Source organism: Phyllostomus hastatus, unplaced genomic scaffold, assembly GCF_019186645.2.
Source record: "Phyllostomus hastatus isolate PE091 unplaced genomic scaffold, TTU_PhHast_1.1 phas_contig_948, whole genome shotgun sequence".
Classification (NCBI taxonomy): Eukaryota; Metazoa; Chordata; class Mammalia; order Chiroptera; family Phyllostomidae; genus Phyllostomus; species Phyllostomus hastatus.
Window position 1 is genome coordinate 3,781,962 of NW_025333993.1, and position 19,036 is coordinate 3,800,997.

General features: G+C 50.9%; 1 protein-coding gene and 1 long non-coding RNA gene across 3 annotated transcripts in view; one reads left to right on the forward strand and one right to left on the reverse strand.

The window, feature by feature from the left end:
* Positions 1-4,947: 4,947 nt before the first annotated feature.
* Positions 4,948-13,962, forward strand: LOC123827924. Its single transcript, XR_006787384.1, has 4 exons — positions 4,948-5,075; positions 8,911-9,123; positions 9,496-9,566; positions 10,410-13,962. It is a non-coding gene; the product is annotated as an uncharacterized LOC123827924 (long non-coding RNA).
* Positions 13,963-14,112: 150 nt separating this feature from the next.
* The window catches only part of BACE2 (beta-secretase 2), a 71,647-nt gene continuing 66,723 nt past the window's right edge, over positions 14,113-19,036 (reverse strand). For both annotated transcript variants that reach the window (XM_045852371.1, XM_045852372.1), the window contains exon 9: positions 14,113-15,843. In XM_045852371.1, coding sequence (XP_045708327.1) covers positions 15,590-15,843 — 254 coding nt within the window. In that variant the 3' untranslated portion in view covers positions 14,113-15,589. The remainder of the gene's footprint in view (positions 15,844-19,036) is intronic.

Here is a 19,036-nt window from a genome sequence, read left to right on the forward strand (position 1 = left end):
CCCACACAGAGGGTCCCTCTCATTCCCCCAAGTGGTGTGTCTTCCGGTTGTCCCACACCCCATTGGCCAGCGTTAGCAGAAATGTGTGCTGTGCAATTACGGGGAATGTAAAAAGCCCCCAGATACGAGCCCTCTTCCTCACCCCTAATTTCCATGGTTACAGTCAATGGTGGTGTGTAGGGGACCGGTTTGTTTCAGTCTGGCAAATGTGACTCAGCTCTGTATGTGTGGGAAACCTACAGAAGCGAGGTGGCGGGCAGGAGCCAGACCTTCGAACCGAGTTTCCCCGTGGGAATCGGGCCTAGAGAATGCACACTGACTGTTACGGCTTGCTCTTGCTAAAACTCCATCACCCTGGCCTAAAACAACAGATGTGTATCATCTATCTTCCAGGTAATTCCCAAAGCCTGTGTGAATTCACCCAAGGACAAAGCTAATCAGCTCGGCGCCATTCCCTTCTGCATGTCATTTTCATTTCCTGGATTGTCCCTAAAATGTGGACAACAATATTCTGTGTAATAGGTAATAAATCTTTCTCTGATGTAAGCCCCGAGAAAAACAATAAAAGCCTGTCCAGGCAAGGGTCAGGGCGTTCTCCTCTGGAGGGAGTGGCCGAGGCACTCACAGATACTCTCCCCTGGAGAGAGTGGCCGTGCCATCCCCTTTTCCTCCGCAGGATTGCTGTCGTCCGTGCATTTATTTTCTCTTTCAGCCACAACAGGCGGACTCTGCCGGCCGGGGTCCGCCACAGCGGTGGAGGCTGCTGGCTCTCAGCTGGAGGGCACCTCGGGGCCCCCGTTTGCATGTGAAAGTATCGAGCTGAGGCCTCACCCCAAAGATCCCAAGGCCCTTGTCCAGGAGAGACCCTCAGACTGACATTTTCAGAACTCCAGGGAACTCTGGTATATAGACAGCATTAGATGCTTCTGAGTTAGCACGCAGGGTTTCAACCTGGGCATGATCCACACTCTGGGCCAGCTGCTCCTTTGCTGTGGGGGCAGCCCTGCATGTGGTAGGATCCTGTTCCCTGCCCACTCCTTGGCCAGGGGCAGCACCCCCGTTGTGACACCAAAAATTGTCTCTCTGGGAGGCACTGCTGCCCCCACCTGGGAACCACTGAATCTGACAGTAGAGGCTGGGAGGAGAGGCGCTACTGCAGCATTTGGTGCTCGGAGGGTAGGCCTGGGACCTGCACCACCTGGGAGCTTGTTAGAACGGCAGACCCCCCACCCCAAGTGGAGTCCTTGTTTGCGCAAGATGCCTGGCGAGTCAGGTGCAGGTGACCGAGTGAGAGCGCTGTGAGGCCACCAGTGTCCCCCACCCCCTGGAAGCACACAGTCTATTAAAATAACACTTGATCATCTGCATCCAGACGATATGAGATCAGAGCCACAGGGCGGGAAGCACTGGGAAGTCACCTAAACCTCCCAGGCAAGGACCCTGTGGTGGTTTGGTCCCCTGCAGCAGGGCTCATGTGGGTGAGAGGCACCTACGGTGGGGACAGCTGGCTAAGGGGAACCTGAATGACTGTCATAACCAGGAAGCTGGATGAGGGAGTCTGCTGCTATCACAGAGACAGGCTGTCCCTCCCACCCCTCCCTTGTAGATAGATACCTTGAGAATTACGGTAATGCCGGGCCAGAGCTCTCCTTGTGTATGAGCAAGGGGCTGTCCCCTTGGGCGGCGAGGGGGCGGGACCAGGAAGCATGGGCAGGACTGGACTGGCCAGAGCCGCCGGTGCAGGGCTGGTGGGAAGGAGAGCACACCTGCCAACTGGCACTCCACCCCGTCTCCGGGAAGAACGGGACCTGGAGTTCCCTCTGTCCTCCCCTGACCTCTCTGCAGGCGGCAGCTGGCTGGAACACAGATCTCAAGGTTGACTCTGAAGGGTGGGGGAGGCCACCGAAGGGCAGCCTGCGTGGGAGGTGCTGTGGGAATGGGCCATGGGGATATTCACAGAGACACTCCATCACTCTCCCCATCACTCCCCCTTGGTCCCCTGCCCTTTGCCCCTCCTCCCTAGCATGGAGCACTACCTGGCATCATTCCAGACATTTTTCTTGTTCACTTACTGTCTAGGGTGCAAACCCCTCTCCGATAGACTACAGGTTCTGTGTGGACGGAGTGGGGGGCTTGGGGTGACAGCCAAATCACCAGGGCCCAGGGCAGGACCTGGGAATGGTCAGCACTCTCCAAACATTTGTTCAGTGACTGGACACACGAGTGAGCCAGGACGTAGATAAGCACCAGGGTTATTTTAACGACAACCGAAGGAGCCACGCCTTCCTTTCCCCGCTCCTTTCTGTCGACCGGTTCACTGTATATTTCCTTGCCTTTCACGAAGGCACTTGAAGTTTCCCCAGCCGAGGACAGAGAGTTTTGCTCTTCCTGGGGGATAGTTCTGTTGGTTGGATTCATCTCTTCTCTTTCAAAGACATAAAAAAATACAACCCCGCTTGTATTAATACCTCCAATTTCCCTTGTAAGTGTTTGGCTTTGCAAGTTCATGCATGCATGTATTCACTCATTCATTCATTCACTCATTCATTCATTCACTCATTCATTTATTCACTCATTCATTCATTCACTCATATATTCAACAAAAGAGGATCCATTGAGAACTAGTGTCTGTCAGGCCACAGGCTAAGTGCTGGGCAGAAAAGTAGGCAAAGGCATAACCTCCGTCATGCAAACCCGAGCTGTCCGGGTACGGTGGGTGTTAGTGTCCCCTTCTTATGGGCAAGGGACGTCCGAGGGCCCTCCCTTGTCTGACCATGGAGGCTGGACAAGGTCAGAGCGACTCAGAGCTCAAGTTAGTTTCAAAGGGCACGGGAAGCAAAGGTCTTTTTGGTAGTGGAAGCAAGGCTGACTGTCGGGAATCGTGAAGAATGCCCCAGGCCCCTACACATATAACCCAGGCCATGGCCTTCTTCCCCCCGGAGGGTGAGGCACATTCACGGCGCTGATCCCTGCTGGGCACGCGGGTGGGTGGGTGGGGGGAGCTGGGAAGGGGCTGAGCGGCGTGGGTGGATTTGGGGAGAATCATCGCAGCTCTCCACGGATGAACCCAAGGTGTGTGGTACCCAAACGGATCTCGACACACGCACACCTGGAGTTTTTCTGCTGTCTGGGGCTTGAAAATGTCTTGATGACGTTGTAAAACGCTTAGACAAATATAGGCAAGCAACCAACCACTCGTTCACTGGTGCATGAAAGAGCTAAGACAGCTCTCTGTGTCTGCGGATCAAAAATATTCCAGAAAAACTTCCAGGAAGTTGATCCTTAAACAATACAGTGTGACAACTATTTATGTAGCATTGACATTGCCGCAGGTACTGTAAGTGACCCGGAGAAGATTTAAAGGAGTACAGGGGTGGTTGGGCTGTGCGCAAATACTGTGTCCATCCACTGCAAGGGACTGCTCTGGATTTCAGCGTCCCAGGCGGGTCCTGGAACTAAGCCCCTGCAGATACAGGGGGAGGACTGTAGTATCACTGTCCCCAAGGCAGACGTAGCACAGGATTCTGGTGGAACAAGGGTGACAACACTGCCTGCTTCCCAGCAGGCAGGGGATACAGGCCGAGCTCATTGACACCATCGCGGGGGGTGCTCCATTTTCATCCTATCTCAGGATGAGAGCCTGGAGGGCTTCCAGGAAGAGGTGAGGCCAGGCTGGGGTCTGAAGGATGATGAGAGGCAGTAATCATGTAGAGCGTTCACTGAAGGTGGGATGGGGGACGAGAGGTAACCTAGACCTTGCTACTTAGTGGGGTCCCTGGACCAGCATCCCCGTTTGTCAGAAAGGCCCTGCCCCAGATCTACGCAGGGTGTGTGTTTTAACAAGGTCCTGGTGTGATTTATGCAGAATTCCAGGTGCTAAACCTGGAAAAGCGAGACCTAGGGAACTCTAAGAGGGAGTGGGGGGAGGGGAGGGAGAGGGAGAGAGAGCGAACCACTGCTCTAGGCCCATCTCCCTTTCTCCTGAGTGAGGCCAGCAAGGCCGAGATGTAGGTTTCCTTCCACACTCACCCAGGTCAGTGTTTCATTGAATGTGTTTCTTCCTCTGTTGCAGAGACTTCTGTTTCAAGCGAGTGAAATGCAATCAATAAACAAGATATTGATTCAGAGACTCTCGCCTCTCCTTTCAGCGTCGGGCATTCTGGGCCGTGTGTGTGAATGTTTCCCCCTCACACACGCAGAGTTCGGCTTGCCCGTGAAAGCATTAATGCTCTTAGGCAGAGCAGCCCTGAAACCCCCGGTGGAAAGGGGGCCAAGGAAACGAAGCACAAAATACAGGATGCACAGAAAAAATAATCTTACCCACCAGCAGATGCCTCTACAATGAGCAAGCATTTAACAGATCATATGAGCAAGTCAGGTGACCTATCCTGCCCACTGCTGAGTGGCATGTGAGTTTGGACGTCATCCCAGGAAAAGAATCCAGGCCACTGACCCTACAGACCCCCCGTGTCCCATCACCCGGACATCCCGTCTGCCCCAGCCCTCCAATGAAGTTGTCAGAAGGGCCCACGGAAACAGGGAGAGCAGGGAGACAGCACCTGTGCTTACATGCCATTCAGTCGATCAAAACACTAAGAGGCTGTTTGGATGGTCCAGTGCAGGGACCAGGGGAGAACAAGTCATCATTCATTCCGCGTGGCTTAGACCTGGTCCAGTCTGGAACTGGGTGTCAGGTGCTGGACGGAGTCACTCCCACCCCCTCCACCCCCTTGCTTCCCCCACTTAAGCCACATCTACTGAGCAGGACAGATCCAGCCAGCCCGCAGCCGCTGGCACAACCAGCTTTGTCGGTGTGGTTGTCTGGCGGCCGTTGTGCGCCAGCTATCGCAGAACTGGTTGGCCGTTCCCGGCCCCAGGCGCGGTGCTGGAATGCAGCAGGCTGGGAGTGGTACAGACCGCAGAGAAGGGGGGCTCCAGGTGGGAGGGGGGAAGGGCTCGGAGACAAATAAGGAAACCAACTCGAGAGTCTGGAAGACAGATCTTTGGAACGGGCCTGGGGAGCGGGGTGAGACTTGAGCCCTTTTGGAGGAAGAACCGAAAGGATGGACGAGCAGGTTAGTGTGGGCAGCGGAGAGAGGAAGAGCCAAGAGGGACTCGGTTTCCTGCCGGGGCTGCGGGTGGGTGGGGGGCCGCCCACCGCGACAGGATGAAAACTGAGCAGGATGAGGTTTGAGGAACAGAAAGGAGACCATGAGCAAAGTTTAAAAATTTATTCTGCATTGAGTTTTCTGGTTATAAAAGTACAACATGTAGGCCTGGCTGCTGTGGCTTAGCGCACTGAGCGTGGGCCTGCAATCTGAAAGGTCACCGGTTCGATTCCCGGGCAGGGCACATGCCTGGGTTGCAGGTTGGGCCCCCATCTGGGGACTTGTGAGGGGCAACTGATGTTTCTCCCACACATCGGTCTTTCTCCCCCTCTCTTTCTCTCCCCCTTCCCTTCTCTCTGCAAATAAATAAATAAAATCTTCTAAAAAAAGTATGGTATACAGGGTGGGAAAAGTAGGTTTACAGTTTTCCGTGTGGAAAATAATACAATAATTAAAAAATAATACTACAATAACACAAGAATAAACCCTGTGTTTTGCATGCTCACAACTGTAAACTGTGCATTTTTTGCCCCACTGTGCATACAGCATTTTTAAAAAAGATTTTATTATTATTTTTTATTTTTAGAGAGGGAAGGGAGGGAGAGAGAGAGAGAAACATCAATGTGCGGTTGCTAGGGGCCGTGGCCTGCAACCCAGGCATGTGCCCTGACTGGGAATCGAACCTGCGACACTTTGGTTCGCAGTCCGCGCTCAATCCACTGAGCTACGCCAGCCAGGGCAAAATACAGCATTTTTAGAGGAATATTTAGAACCACCTGTAATTCCATTAGAGATAACCACTTCAGCTTTTGGGAGCCTTATTCTCCAGGCCTCGGCTCCTTTCTCTGTGTGTGCGTCTCTGCAGGAGTGTGTGTGTACGTGTGGGTGTGCATTTAAAATTGTTGACCTCACTGCCCAGTTTCTATTATTTTCCCCCTTAATATAATCGCCTCCTGATCTTCGAATTACTAGAATGTGTTTCTCATGGTTGCCGAGGGCTTCCCCCTACAAACGTGTGATGATGCCTGTTTCTTCCCTGTTGAACGGGTAAATCACTTATTTTTCCACCCGAAGAGCACAGCAAAGAATATGTTTAATACCTTTTGAAGTTTCAATGAAAAAGCTTAAAAATATTTCAATAACCGAACTAAAAACATTTCTGTGGTTAAAAAAAACCCCATTACAATGATGTTGAACTACAATAAAAGCCAAAGGCCAAACTTCCGGTATGAACCTGGAAGTCAGCAACTTCCCCCTTCGCTTCTTGGAAACTGTGGAAGAGAAACAAGAAAAATGCAAAACAACTAAAACCACAGGCCTTGAACCCGATGGTTTTAGTGAAACTAGGAGGGAGAGGTCAGTGCAGGCTGCGAAGGACAAGCAGACACTTCCAAAAGCAGCGGAGGTGAGCGGGGGCCGGGAGGCAGAGAGCCACAGGCGGCCACTGGGTCCAGCAGCGGCCAACACCGGGAGGCGCCAGAAAACATCCAGTTTCCCGGTTGAGGGGCTTGCCCCGCAGTGTGAAAGCCTCTCTCCTTCTTTTCAGCCGTGGGAAGGGGAAAGAAGAGGGAACGGGCCGGCAGTGCCTCTCAGACACTCAGAAGAGTGGGGCCTGTGCAACAATGCACCCACACACGCGCGCGTGCACACGCACGTTCCAGCTTCCACAAGACAGTCCTCTCGTTCGGCCGCCGAGTGAGCGCCCCTGCTGTGAAACCCGGTCCTCTGTCTCTGCCCACCGGAGCCTGCTGCCAACGGCTAGCGTGTGAGTGACAGATGTACAAAAGCATCTTGGGCAGCACTGGTGAGCGAGCGTTATCACAAAGGGTGAGGGAGAGGAGCAAAACTTATACCACCCAGGGAAGAACATTCACCAGGAAAAAAGGTTTTCAGAGAGCAAACCAAAGGCATGCATTTCATCCCATTTCGTCACAAATTCAGCAGCCGCCGCAGCAGCCACAACTTACTGGATGAATGTGTTCTTTTTTTTTAAACACATTTTTTAAAAGAATTTATTTATTTATTTTTAGAGAGGGAAGGGAGGGAGAGGGAGAGAGAGAGAAACATCAATGTGCGGTTGCTGGGGGCCATGGCCTGCAACCCAGGCATGTGCTCTGACTGGGAATCGAACCTGCGATGCTTTGGTTCACAGCCTGCGCTCAATCCACTGAGCTACACCAGCCAGGGCATGGATGAATGTTTTCAACAGAGGCCCATGATGGAGAAATGCAAAAATTGGAGGAAGAAAGCAAAACAACAGGAGGTGAGAGTCGGGCGGCCCAAACTCAACGAAAAGGGAAAAGACAAACTCATGAGAAGAAGCCCTAGGGGAAAGAGATGCTCACGAAGACACAGCAAGGAACACAGGAGCTAGAAATGCGGCAAGTAAAAAACTTCATGAAAGTAAATATTTTTAAAATACTGCAGCACGACAGCTATAGAAGATGAGCAAAGCACATCTAACACCTGAGGAACTCAAGTCCACGTGAAAAGCAGGGGGACCAGAAGAAATATTCAAATTCCCGGGCACAGGAAGTTTGAACCCAAATGGTTAGCATGTGTTCTTGCCTAGACTTATGGGGCTTTCAAGACAAGAAAAGTACCTTTGGGGCAGCTAGAAAAGAAAAAAGTGAAGTCACTTAAAATGAGAGAGGCGATGTGAGGGCTCCCTCAGCTTCTCCCAGTACACTGTTCCAACCAGAAGGCGGTGATATCATAGTTGCAGGAAGCGAACAAGGCCTCTCCACCCAGCCAGCATCTTCTGTGTGTATACAGGCTGCAAATAGCCTCAACAAGCAAGGACTCAGCAACTTTTATTTCTGAAAGTCCCTTTTGAGGAAACTACTAGAAGAAAACAATGCGATCCAGAGGCAATTGGGGAAACTGGCGAAAATATAATGGTGAACACTCAGGGCGAAAGAAATGTTTTTTAGTAATAAGTGTGTACCTGTTAGGGCTGTTCTGAGGCTACAATGTTGTAATATATCTCATATGTATGTCTAGAATTTGCTGTTCAGAAAATGTTAGCTTCTGCCCTGATATATTTGTTGCAAATACATTCTGCAATATTTTCCCTTGTAGCATTTTGACCATAGCATACACCATCCTTACTTCAAAAAAAAATAATTTTCCTTTCAATTTCCAATGTTTAACCTGATGAAGACAGCAGCGTGATGGTTGAGGCCAGGGGTCCGGTAATCAGACAAGCTGGTTTTCTGACTCTGGACTCTGCCACCAGCAGGGAGACCCTGGAGACCTTATGGCACCTCTGTGACTCAGTTTTATTGCCCGTGGGACAGCCGGCCAGATGGACAGGCCAGGGCTGGAGAGGCGTGTTGTGGATTACCTCCCAGGTTTACTGGCCAGCTGGCCAGCATAATTTGCAGATTGTATTTTAGAGAAGAATGGACACAGCTGGACAGCTTTGACTACTTGCGGGGATGTAGTTTAATGGAATACACACACTTGATGAAAGCTGCCTATGAGAGCCACACAGAGTGGGGGTGGAAAAAAAGGCAGCACAAACTCACGCCCCAAAGTCCCACAACAGCACCACCTAGCGACAAGCATGCAAAATCGCATTTGCAGGACCACACCGAGTTTACAGGTGGCAAAATGTAACAAGCACAGAAAACCAGTGAAAGTGGAAATCCAATGATCTCCTGTGTTATTAGAAAGCACATATCCTATTCTGTTTTTCAAGTAACTGTTGCTTCACTTCCTAATGTTTTGAAATTCCCTTTTTTTAAAAAAAAAATCTATCAAACAGTGCCCAGACATCAAAAGAAATGTATTTTTCAAGGGTACGTGTAGCAACTAGATCACGGCTGGTGGGTGAAGTCCGTCCCCATTCATCATTTCTGACTCACCGGACTGGATGCATACCCCTCTGGAGACTGACCCACTCACTCAGCGGGATCCTTCCGTTTCTGCAAGGCGTGAGTCAGCACCTCGTGAGTGATGCAGAGAATGAGATTTGCTTTCGGAGGTGGAGGGAGCTGGGTGTCCTCCCAAGGTAAACACTTTTCTGGCTGTTCTCTTGGGTGTGCGACTAGGAACTGGTTTCTTGTCTGTAGAGTTTGGAGAACACCGTCTCCTTGCGGGGGCAGCGGGGGGGCGGGGGCGTCATTTGTGTGTGTGGGAGGGGCACAGGAGTTCCCCGTCGGCCATATTCCGTCTCCAGCGCCAGGCTGAAGGCCCTGTCCCATCCTTGGCGCCACTTACATGTGTTTCCTGGGGCTCCCGTCTACACGGGTTTCTCTCCACTCCCAGGATGGGTCTCACGCTCTAGTGCACTTTATGTTTCTCGCATTTTCAGTATGCTTCACATCCGAGTGATGGAGCTTGGGCCCCGCCTCCATTCACGTTTGTATCTGATCCTTCCCAGGAACCTCCACAAAGAACTGGACCACGCACAGCGCGTCACCCTTGTCTCTCCAGAAGCGTGACTTGAACTAAGTATTGAAAAAACTCCAAACCCAACAAATTGTGCATATTATTTATTCAAACAAGCCAAAGTCTTTTTTTTTTTTTTTACTCTTACATGGGTGGGACCTGTAAGTACAAAAATACGATTTTAGAAAACTCCAGCTTTGACGTGCGCTATTTGGACAGCGTCTGCAGAGCCTCTTCTGAGATGGAGCAAATAACTCTTCACTCCAACTCTGGGTCCTAGCGCAACTTTAAATCAACACGGTGTACTAAAAATAGAGGAAAATTCCAAAAGAGAGGTATAAAATAATCGAGCATTTCTAAGTTACACTTAAGGATTGTGCATCAAAGGCTATTCATCTGAGATACACTCATTTTGCAAAGCGCGCCCTCTAGCGTCCGCTTTAGACTACGAAGTTTGCCCCTCTTCCGCCCGCTCAGAAACACTGTTCACGCAGGAGCAAAGTTCCCCAGCTTTAGAAGCAAATGAGTGACTTCTTTGAATGACCGAACACAGCGATTTTAAACTTTAAGTATCTTTAACTGTGCAATGAACAGAAATAGTAGGAAATGCATTATTTTACATTACAAAAGAAATCAGTTTTTATTACATGACGAGTCTCATGCATTCTCTTTCCAACACTAAGAACTTCCAACCTCCCTGATAGAACATTGCGTCTACAGTTAGGAAAGTGGGAAAAAAATCCCCGGTTGACACCACCAGCAACAAAGAACAGGGCGCTGTATAAGGAATTAAAGGTTTATTCTGTGTGGTTTTCATTGTAGAATAATAGATCCTTCATTGACTTGCATCGTTTTTTCTTTATTGCAAGAAGATCATCCTTTCATGTTTTCTTAACTTCCTTTCAGAAGCGTTCACTTGAAAACGTGAAGCTCGTGTGAAATTCTACTCCAACAGGTGAAAGGAAGCAAGCTGAAACCGTGGTGATATTGGCAAACTTTCAACCACCTGCACAAACAGTGCGCAACTGGGAAAAAAAAGTAAGGCCTGCTGCCTGATGGGGTCACTGGGCTTCTCGTGATATTCTGATCTGTGCCTCCATCGTGAATAAAAATACAAAAATTCCAACCGAAATGGAGGAGATTCTGTGGGAAAACACAAGCGGTGAGGAGGCAACAGGTTGCAAAGGTGAACAAGGTTGCAAGCTGCCTTTTAGTGATCAATACCAGGGCAGCTGGGCTCAGCAGACTCAAAATCCACTTTATAAATCTGGGTGATTCGTAACTATAGAACTATTGACATTGACTTTGGCCCAATATGCTACTCAGATTGATGTGTGTGGGGGTGCCTCTGTGTGGAAACTATAATTCAGACTCCACCCAGTTGGTCTGATACAAATAGTTTTCCACCTGCAAAGGGAGCCACCCACTTCCCATCACGGCTTCACAGGCACGGGCAACTCGGTCCAGCAGGTATCTAGGGGCCAGGCAGATACTGTATCACCCTCTCTCCTGCATCCTGAGATGCTCACGGGACACCTGCAGAGTCACGGCTTCGGCAGTGGTGCCCCAACGAGCCCCGGGAGGCTTGCTTTACCTGGGATGCCTTCCTTCCTGGGCCTCTTGGCCCACCCCGTGTCTAACTGGCCCTCGTTAGGAAGGAGCGTGCAGTGAAATCACACAGTACGAGGCAGTGCAGAAACACTGGCCGTCTGCATGTCATGTCTGATGATAAGCACCCCTGAGAAAGCTCAGAGGTAGGCAACAAAATACTGGTAAACTGGATGCCCTCGAGACACTCACACAGGGTGGGGCAAAAGTAGGCTTCCAGCTGGGAGTACACAAAACACAGGAGTTTATTCTTGGATTGTTAGTTATGAATTACCGGCTTATTTTCCATAGGAACAGTGGTCAACCTACCTTTGCCCCGCCCTGTATGGAAAGCTGGTCACTAAGGGGACGAGGGGTTTGGCAGACACACCGAGGCCACCACCAGGCCTGGCTTGGCTCTCACTGCACACACACGGGCGACTTGGGCCTCAGGCTGACTTCCCTGCCCAGGAGGACAGTCTCACCCGCCCGGGCGCTCGCTCGAGGCTGAAGCACGGTTCTCGCTCATTAGAGTCCCTCGGGACTCCCACTGAGGGGCACGGGCCCTGAACAGCACCAGGTGGGCTCCAGGACGGCGAGGACCTTTGGGTGATGCCTGGCACCTGGCCGGGGCAATGCCGTCCAGGCTGCCGTTGGGCTCAGGACCCCAGCTGGAACATTCCTGAAGTTTGGGGTTTGCGACTGTGTAAAATCATTCCCATCCCCAGTGGATTCCACAACTTTAGAGGTAAAAGAAATATTGTAGATTCCTGGAATTAAAGCTACTTTGCCGAAAGAGCAATTTCTGCTTGCTTTGTTACATAGTTTTATTTATTTTAAAATTTTCCTTCCCTGCTGTCACAGTGGATTTTTCCTGTGTGCTGATTAATGGGTATACAGTGTCAGTTCACATGTGAATTTCTCAGGACTCACCAGAAATGTACACAACAGCTTCCAGTTGTGTGCGGTTTTCTTGGCACTACGTATCTAGTACCTTTCTCGGCAAAACCATGTTTCTACATTTTTATGGCGTTTAGTTGTTTTCCCTAAAATAATGAAAAAAAAAAAACAAAACCAAAACCTTTTAGTGGTGAGTTTTAATTCCGAACAGTTCCGTAATCAGCTCTAACAAGTCTGTGCGAGGGAAAACACAGCTGGGGGCCCGCGTGGCGATCCGGTTTCCACTCATCAGGACGACGCCTGTGAAACTAGATTATTGTCGCTGACGAAGCAGGCTCCGGGGCAGTCGTTTATTCCCCGTGACATCGGGTGGCACGAGGCCAGAACTTAGAGCGGAACCACGCTCGGCAGCTCCGCCACGTGGGGGACCCCGAAAGGGGAAATGAACCGATTTTCATTCTCTCAGGGAACCTGTTGAATAATGAAACGCCCCTGCCTCGCCTCTTCCATGAGACACTGCCCTCTCCCCACCACAACTGCTTTGCAGAGTCTCTGAGCCAAAGGTCGGCGGAGCGAACGGTGCAGCTGGGAACTACTTTCACCGTTCCCAACAGTGATCTGCCCCCGAGTTACCTCCCACCGAGCCCCTGCGCGTTGTGATGCATCTGGGCAAATCCTTCCGCACGGCAGGGCCTGGACTGGGTTCAGAAGACCTCCTCCACTGTCCTACGCCGCCTACTTGTTTTGGGTGCAGAACTACAAAATCGTGCTTTGGAAATAGCAGATGGCCCACCCGATCTATCACTTGGTGGTGCTTTTAAATTTCCAAGGGGCGGGGGCGGGGGGGGCGGTGGAGAAACCCACTCACTGCCCATCCCGCTTCTTGTTCTTTTCCATAAACAGTTTCAGATGCTGAAGACAGCATTTCATTTTGGTTTCCCAATACCTTATCAGGACTATAAAGCATCACCAGGTTAAAAAAAAGTATCGCTTATGCATGCTCATATAGGAGCTTCTCTTCTCTGTCAGAGAGCCGACAGGGTTTGACAGCAACCTAATACTAGGTCTCCGTTTTCAGGAAAGAACCGCCGTCTTCTAGGATGACACCCTCCAATGGCTGCCACTGCTCCCTTTCCTGGTGACTGCACCAGCCTCCTTGAAGGTCGCCGCGCCCCCACCCCACAACTAAGTCTCCCTTTACATAACTCTAGGAGGTGGGAGTCTCTACCAGCGTTTTGACTCAAAGTCCAATTATCAGCAGCAAGGCATGCCAGGGAAATGGTCCCGTATTTAATTGTCTATTTCATTCTTGCTGCTAAATTATACTTTTGTAATTTAAGCATTCCCATTAAAATGTCACATTCAGTGACACCAGAGATGAAAAGGTAGAGAAACCCGACACAAAATACAAAGAATTATAGCAAGCGCCATTCAAACACCCTCGCTTGAAATCTAACTTGCTATTATCATGTACCGTGGGGTCAGCTGACTGGCTGCGGCAGAATATTCTGGGCTTAGAAACCCAACAAGGAAAACAAACACAGGACACCTGCATGAAGAACAGAGAAGAGAAACTAACCAGCCCACACCTAGAATTTCCCTTTTTTTTTTAATTTCAGGGGCCCAGAGTTTTCTCACAGCCAGGGGAAAGGCCCCGTCTATGGGGGCGGCCTTCACTTCTCTGCAAAGTGGCCCACACAACAGCAGCCAGGGAAAACGCCAATAAGGCAAGAAGAGAATTACAATTCCAGAGATTTCTAACTCTGGAATAGATTTCAGATGATTACCTCTCCACCAGCCAAGACGGGCCGTGACGAGGAGCATCTGGTAAATTTTGTCCCACCAGCCCATCCCGCCAGGGGCTGCTTTCCTCCCGCCAGGCGTGAACTAACGGTGGGTAACACAGAGAATTCATGCTCTTCTCCGCAGGGGGCTGGGAGGGCTGGAGAGTCTGCGGGAACACCAGGACGTGTGTAAGTGACCTCACGTCTCTGCCCCTGTCATCTATTTCTGACGATGGAGGTGGCCCTGGGGTCCCGTGAGCGAAGCAGAGGGCTGAGACATCCACATGGTGCCCCAGGTGAACACAAATGACACTCCAGCCGGAGGAGACACTCCACAGTTAGCCCTTCCAGTGGAATTTTATTACAGACGCAACTCCTCGCAACAGCAAAGCAAAGTGAACACTGAACTTGGCACACGGACAAGAGAGGAGGGTGCTGGCTTTGAACCCTTCTCCTAATTACATCGGACCATATAAGGCGAATTGTATCGAGTTACAGGTTTCTGCTTGTCTTTGGCAAAGGCCTCAAATAACAGCGAGAGAAGATTTCCCCAAGTCAGGACACTGCTGCGCACCCAACGGGGCACCCAGGACGAGCCCACCAAAGGGAGGGAGTGAGCGGGCCAGGGCCACCGGCTCCGCCGAGCTGTTGAAGCTGATTCTCGTGGGTGTGCGCGAGCCTGGGTGGTTCTGCAAATGCAGACACGCGGTTTCAAAGCACGGGAATAACGAGACGGTCCCTCCGAGTCCTTCAGACTCTTCCTTCCCCTGAGAGCCCGCCAGGCGCACGGCCATTTAGCCCTTTCTCCGTTTCTCTAAAGGGTAATAACCAAAGCAGCTTTGGAAGGAGAAACAACTAAGCTAGTGACACAGAATTGGCGTTTCTCATCGAAGCGCTGTTTACTGATTTTGAGTAAGATACGCATTTGCGCTAAAGACCAGCTTGGTGACGGAAGTCCTCGATGCCCACGCCGCTCAGCACCACTTTCGTGGGGCTGGGCTGGGTGGAAGGAGGACTCTTTCAGGAGTGGGCGGCGGCTGGAACTGGCCCCCTGCACCCTCCCCTGGGCGAGGACCCTGGGCAGAGTCTCAACAGAGGTAGTTTTTAAAAACTTGTATACCAACAATACTCCAGAAGCATCGAGTACAAGAGGGTGGGCTTCCTTCTCACCCCGCTGCAGCGGGCAAAGGTGTTCCGTCTTCAGAAGAGGCTGGTGAGGACCACTGGGCGAGGATCTCCGTTCAGGGCACAGAAAGACCCAGAAAAGGGGCCTGCTGCTGTTTCCGACTCAGAAGGCGCAGGCCGCTCTGCCGCCAGGCCCCGGGCTGCCGCTCCCGCAGTCCCAGGGGGAGCCTTCTTGGACTGTTTGGACCCTGGTTGACACCTGGTGCAAAATACCATTAAGTGCAATTCATACAGAAAGGTGGCCGTGCGCCGAGGAGAGCGGCGGGCGCTAGGCAACTCGTTTCTCCAGAGACCGGAGCGCGGAGCGCGAGCCACGGCTGGCTTTCTATCCGGAGGCACATCGAGACGGTTTGGTATACCAGTCGCAGAAAGTCTGAAGCCCAGTTCACTCTGTTTTGGTTTAGAATGAGGTGTTTTTTTTTTTATTGTCATTTTTTTCTTGGAAGAAGGAAGTTAAGAAATCAAGACTCAAAATACAGTGAATTCTGGAAGGCATCTGGGAGCAGGACAGAGGTTTAAGACTAATGGACAGAGGAAGAAACCTGGCCCGGCAACCCCTGGCCCGCCGCACTTGCAATGTCATTGTCTTCACAGCCGGGGTCAAGGTTGCCCGAGCTCAGGCTCTGTCCTTCATTTCCAGCGGTGCCGGACCAGAGAGGACTCGTCGTTGACAGCCTCGGGGTGGCGGGCGCTCAGCTGGCATCGGACCGGGACGAGCAGCAGGACGATTAAGACAAGGAGGATGACCCCGCACACACTCATGAGGGTGTAGGAGACGATCCACAGAATGGGCTCGTTCAAAGGCAGGGCGGGGACGCAGTTGCTGGCTATGTCGTCTGTTGAGAAGGGCCCGGCGATTTCAGACACCGGCGTGCCTGCGATTTCTGGGGAGACAGAAGGGGGAAATCCACAGCTGTGAAATGAGCGGTCTACCTCGAACACACGACACGAGCGAGAACCCTGGGCTGCATCCAACCACAGTCACACTGGCACCGGGTCCCAAGGGCTCAGCTGCCTGAGTGTGCCCTGGGAGGGGAGGGGGGCTCTGGGTGGCAGCGTGTCTCCAGTGGGTCCAGTCCTCTGCTACTGGAATGACAGCATCGTTCACGGTTGCAGGAGTGGAATCTGCATGGTAGGAGGCGCACGCAGAAGCACCAGGTGCTTTGTGGAGGGCTGGCCAGGCGGGAGAGCTCTGCAGCTGAGCCTCGCGGCCGGGGGGTGGGGGCAGTGGTGGGAAGGGGAGAGAGTGGTAGCGTCCACGGCCACGAGCTCAGCTGAACCTGCCTGAGTCACGGGGACGTCCCCGGCAGAGTCTCCTGGGCCCATGGGCTCTCGTGGTGCATTCTAATTCTACGGCCTGGAGGTTCTACCTTTGGGTTTTCGATGACTCTCTGTGCTGTTTTTCATAATGGCTGCCCCATACGACCCAGCACTCCCGCTTCTGGGTATTTATCCAACGAAAACAAAAACACTAATTTGAAAAGACATCTATGTAGCCCTGTGCTCACTGCAGCATTATTTACAACAGCCCAGACATGGAAGCAGCCTGGGTGTCCGCTTGCAGATGAGCGGATGGAGATGCGGTACTTGTGCACAACGGAATGTCAGTCGGTCGTGTACAAATGGAATCTTGCCCGTTGTGACGACACGGATGGACCCACAGGGGGTGACGCTGAGTGAAATAACTCAGATGGAGAAAGACAAACACCGTATGGTTTTGGTTGTATGTGGAATTAAAAACAAACAAAACCCAGACTCATAGAAATAGAGATGAAATTGACGGTGGCCAGAGGGGAGGAGGGGGGAGGGGATGAAAAGGTGAAGGAGAATATAGTTACTATTGTGATGCGTGCACGGTGGGTGGCAGACGATTGCTGGACTGAGTGCACTAATCACACTGTGCGGTATGCAAACGTCAAATCACCATATTGTACCCTGGAGACTAATATAATATTGTACGCCAACTATGCTTACATTTAAAAAGTTTGAAAAAGAGGCTATTAAACAACCACAAAACCTTTTACAATAGATAGTGTCCTTATACTAGTCTAACCCACGCTTTTTTAAAAAAGATTTTATTTATTTATTTTTTAAAAGGTTTTATTTATTTATTTTTAGAGAAAGGGGAAGGAAGGAGAAAGAGTAGGAGAGAAACATCAATGTGTGGTTGCCTCTTGCATGCCCCCTACTGGGGACCTGGCCCACAACCCGGGCATGTGACCTGACTGGGAATCGAACCAGTGATTCTTTGGTTTGCCACCTGCACTCAATGCACTGAGCTACACTAGCAAGGGCTATTTATTTTTTTAAAGAGAGTGGGGAAGAGAGGGAGAAAGAGAGGGAGAGAAACATGGATGTAGGTTGCCTCTCCCCCTCCCCCAACCGGGCACCCTGCCCACAACCCAGGGATGTGCCCAGACCGGAAATCGAACCAGCAGCCTTTTGGTTCGCAGGCTGACCCTCAACCCACTGAGCCACACCAGCCAGGTGTGACCCACGCTCTTAATGGAGTCCGTGACCACCCAGGTCAGACCGGCCCTGGGGCCCCCTCCACCCAACATTTGTCCTATGTGCCACCTGCAGTGGCCGGAGGACCCAGAATCAGGAGTGGTGCATGGGGTGCCCCACTGAGTTCAGGACGTGATGGGAGAACCAAGGGGAATCCATTGAAAACTGGCCCCGGGACTTCTGCTCAGATGGTGCCCCGACTGGGCGGCGGGGCAGGGGCGCAGTTGGGAGGACCTCTGAAAGCAGTTTTGGGGACTATCAGCATTGTATTGACCTACACGAGACTTACCGGCCCCTTCCCCGGGAATACAGAATTTGTTTAGTGTTTGATGTTTCATTTAGAAGAAGAAAAAGTCCTCGTTATCCATTGCGCAGGTATTTAGTTGCAGAAATAAATATTTAGGCACCAGATAATCACATTGCTAAGCATTTCATTTTTCCGTAACTAACGCTTCAGGGCCCTAAGGGTTGTCCATTAAGACTCTTTTCTGACTGAGGAAAGAAAAAGTCAAAATAACAATGGAACAATGGCTGTAAGAGAATGTTTAAAACGAGGGGCTGGAAAGAAACCCTTGATCAATACGTCATCTTGCTAATGGAATTCCACACGTGGATTAGAGGTTTTACCTCATTAGGCTGGGAGAGAAAAGCAAGGAATGCAAGTCTGCAAATACCTAAGGACAGAAGGAGGCTTGGGCGTCATGTAATCCAAACGCCCCAGCCCTGGGAAGAGACACCCCACAGGCCGAGTCTGGCCTGCCTTCTCTTTTTGCAGATCGAGTCCTGTTGGAACCCAGCCCCACCCCTGCATTTCCATATCATCTACGGTGGCTCTCTTGCTACAACAGCAGAGTGGAGCAGCTGCGGCCCAGACCATCTGGCCCGCAGGCCTAAAGGACGGACCACCTGGCCCTTTGTGGCAGGAGGAGCTGGCCAGTCCCTGGCCTGTAGCATAAGAACGCGAACAGTGAACAAACGTGAGAGATAACTAAAAATAAGCCTATTCTTATTACAGAGGCAACGCCATACATATTTATGGTAGGAAACTTGAAAATACAAGTGCAAGCAAGGAAATTAAAACACATAAATTCATCACTCGGAAATAATCAATATTTATATTTTAGAATGCAATCTTTTTCTACGCATCAATTTTAAAAACATAACACGCAGTTGGGATCGTGTAGGACGTGCTGTTTCGTAAACTGTATTTTCACTCCGCGTGTGATAACAATCTTTGCACGTCACTTAGTTTTCAACCACACCAGTTTTTACGATCACACACACACAAAAAGCCACATCGTGGATGCACTGACTTCGCTCACCCATCCCTATATGACCCCTTAAGTGATTTCCAGTATTCTTTGCACTATAAACACTGGTGTATGAAACAGCTTGTCCCTAAATCTTTCTTACAATCTTAAGTTTTTCGGAATGAGTTACTAAAAGTAAAATGATGGGTCAAGGTGGGCTCCCTTCGAAGCATCTGCATGTGTGCTGAAAAATCGCCCACGAGAAAGGCCCAGCCAGTTCCCACGCCCACCAAAGCGTGTGGGAACTCCCCTGCCCACT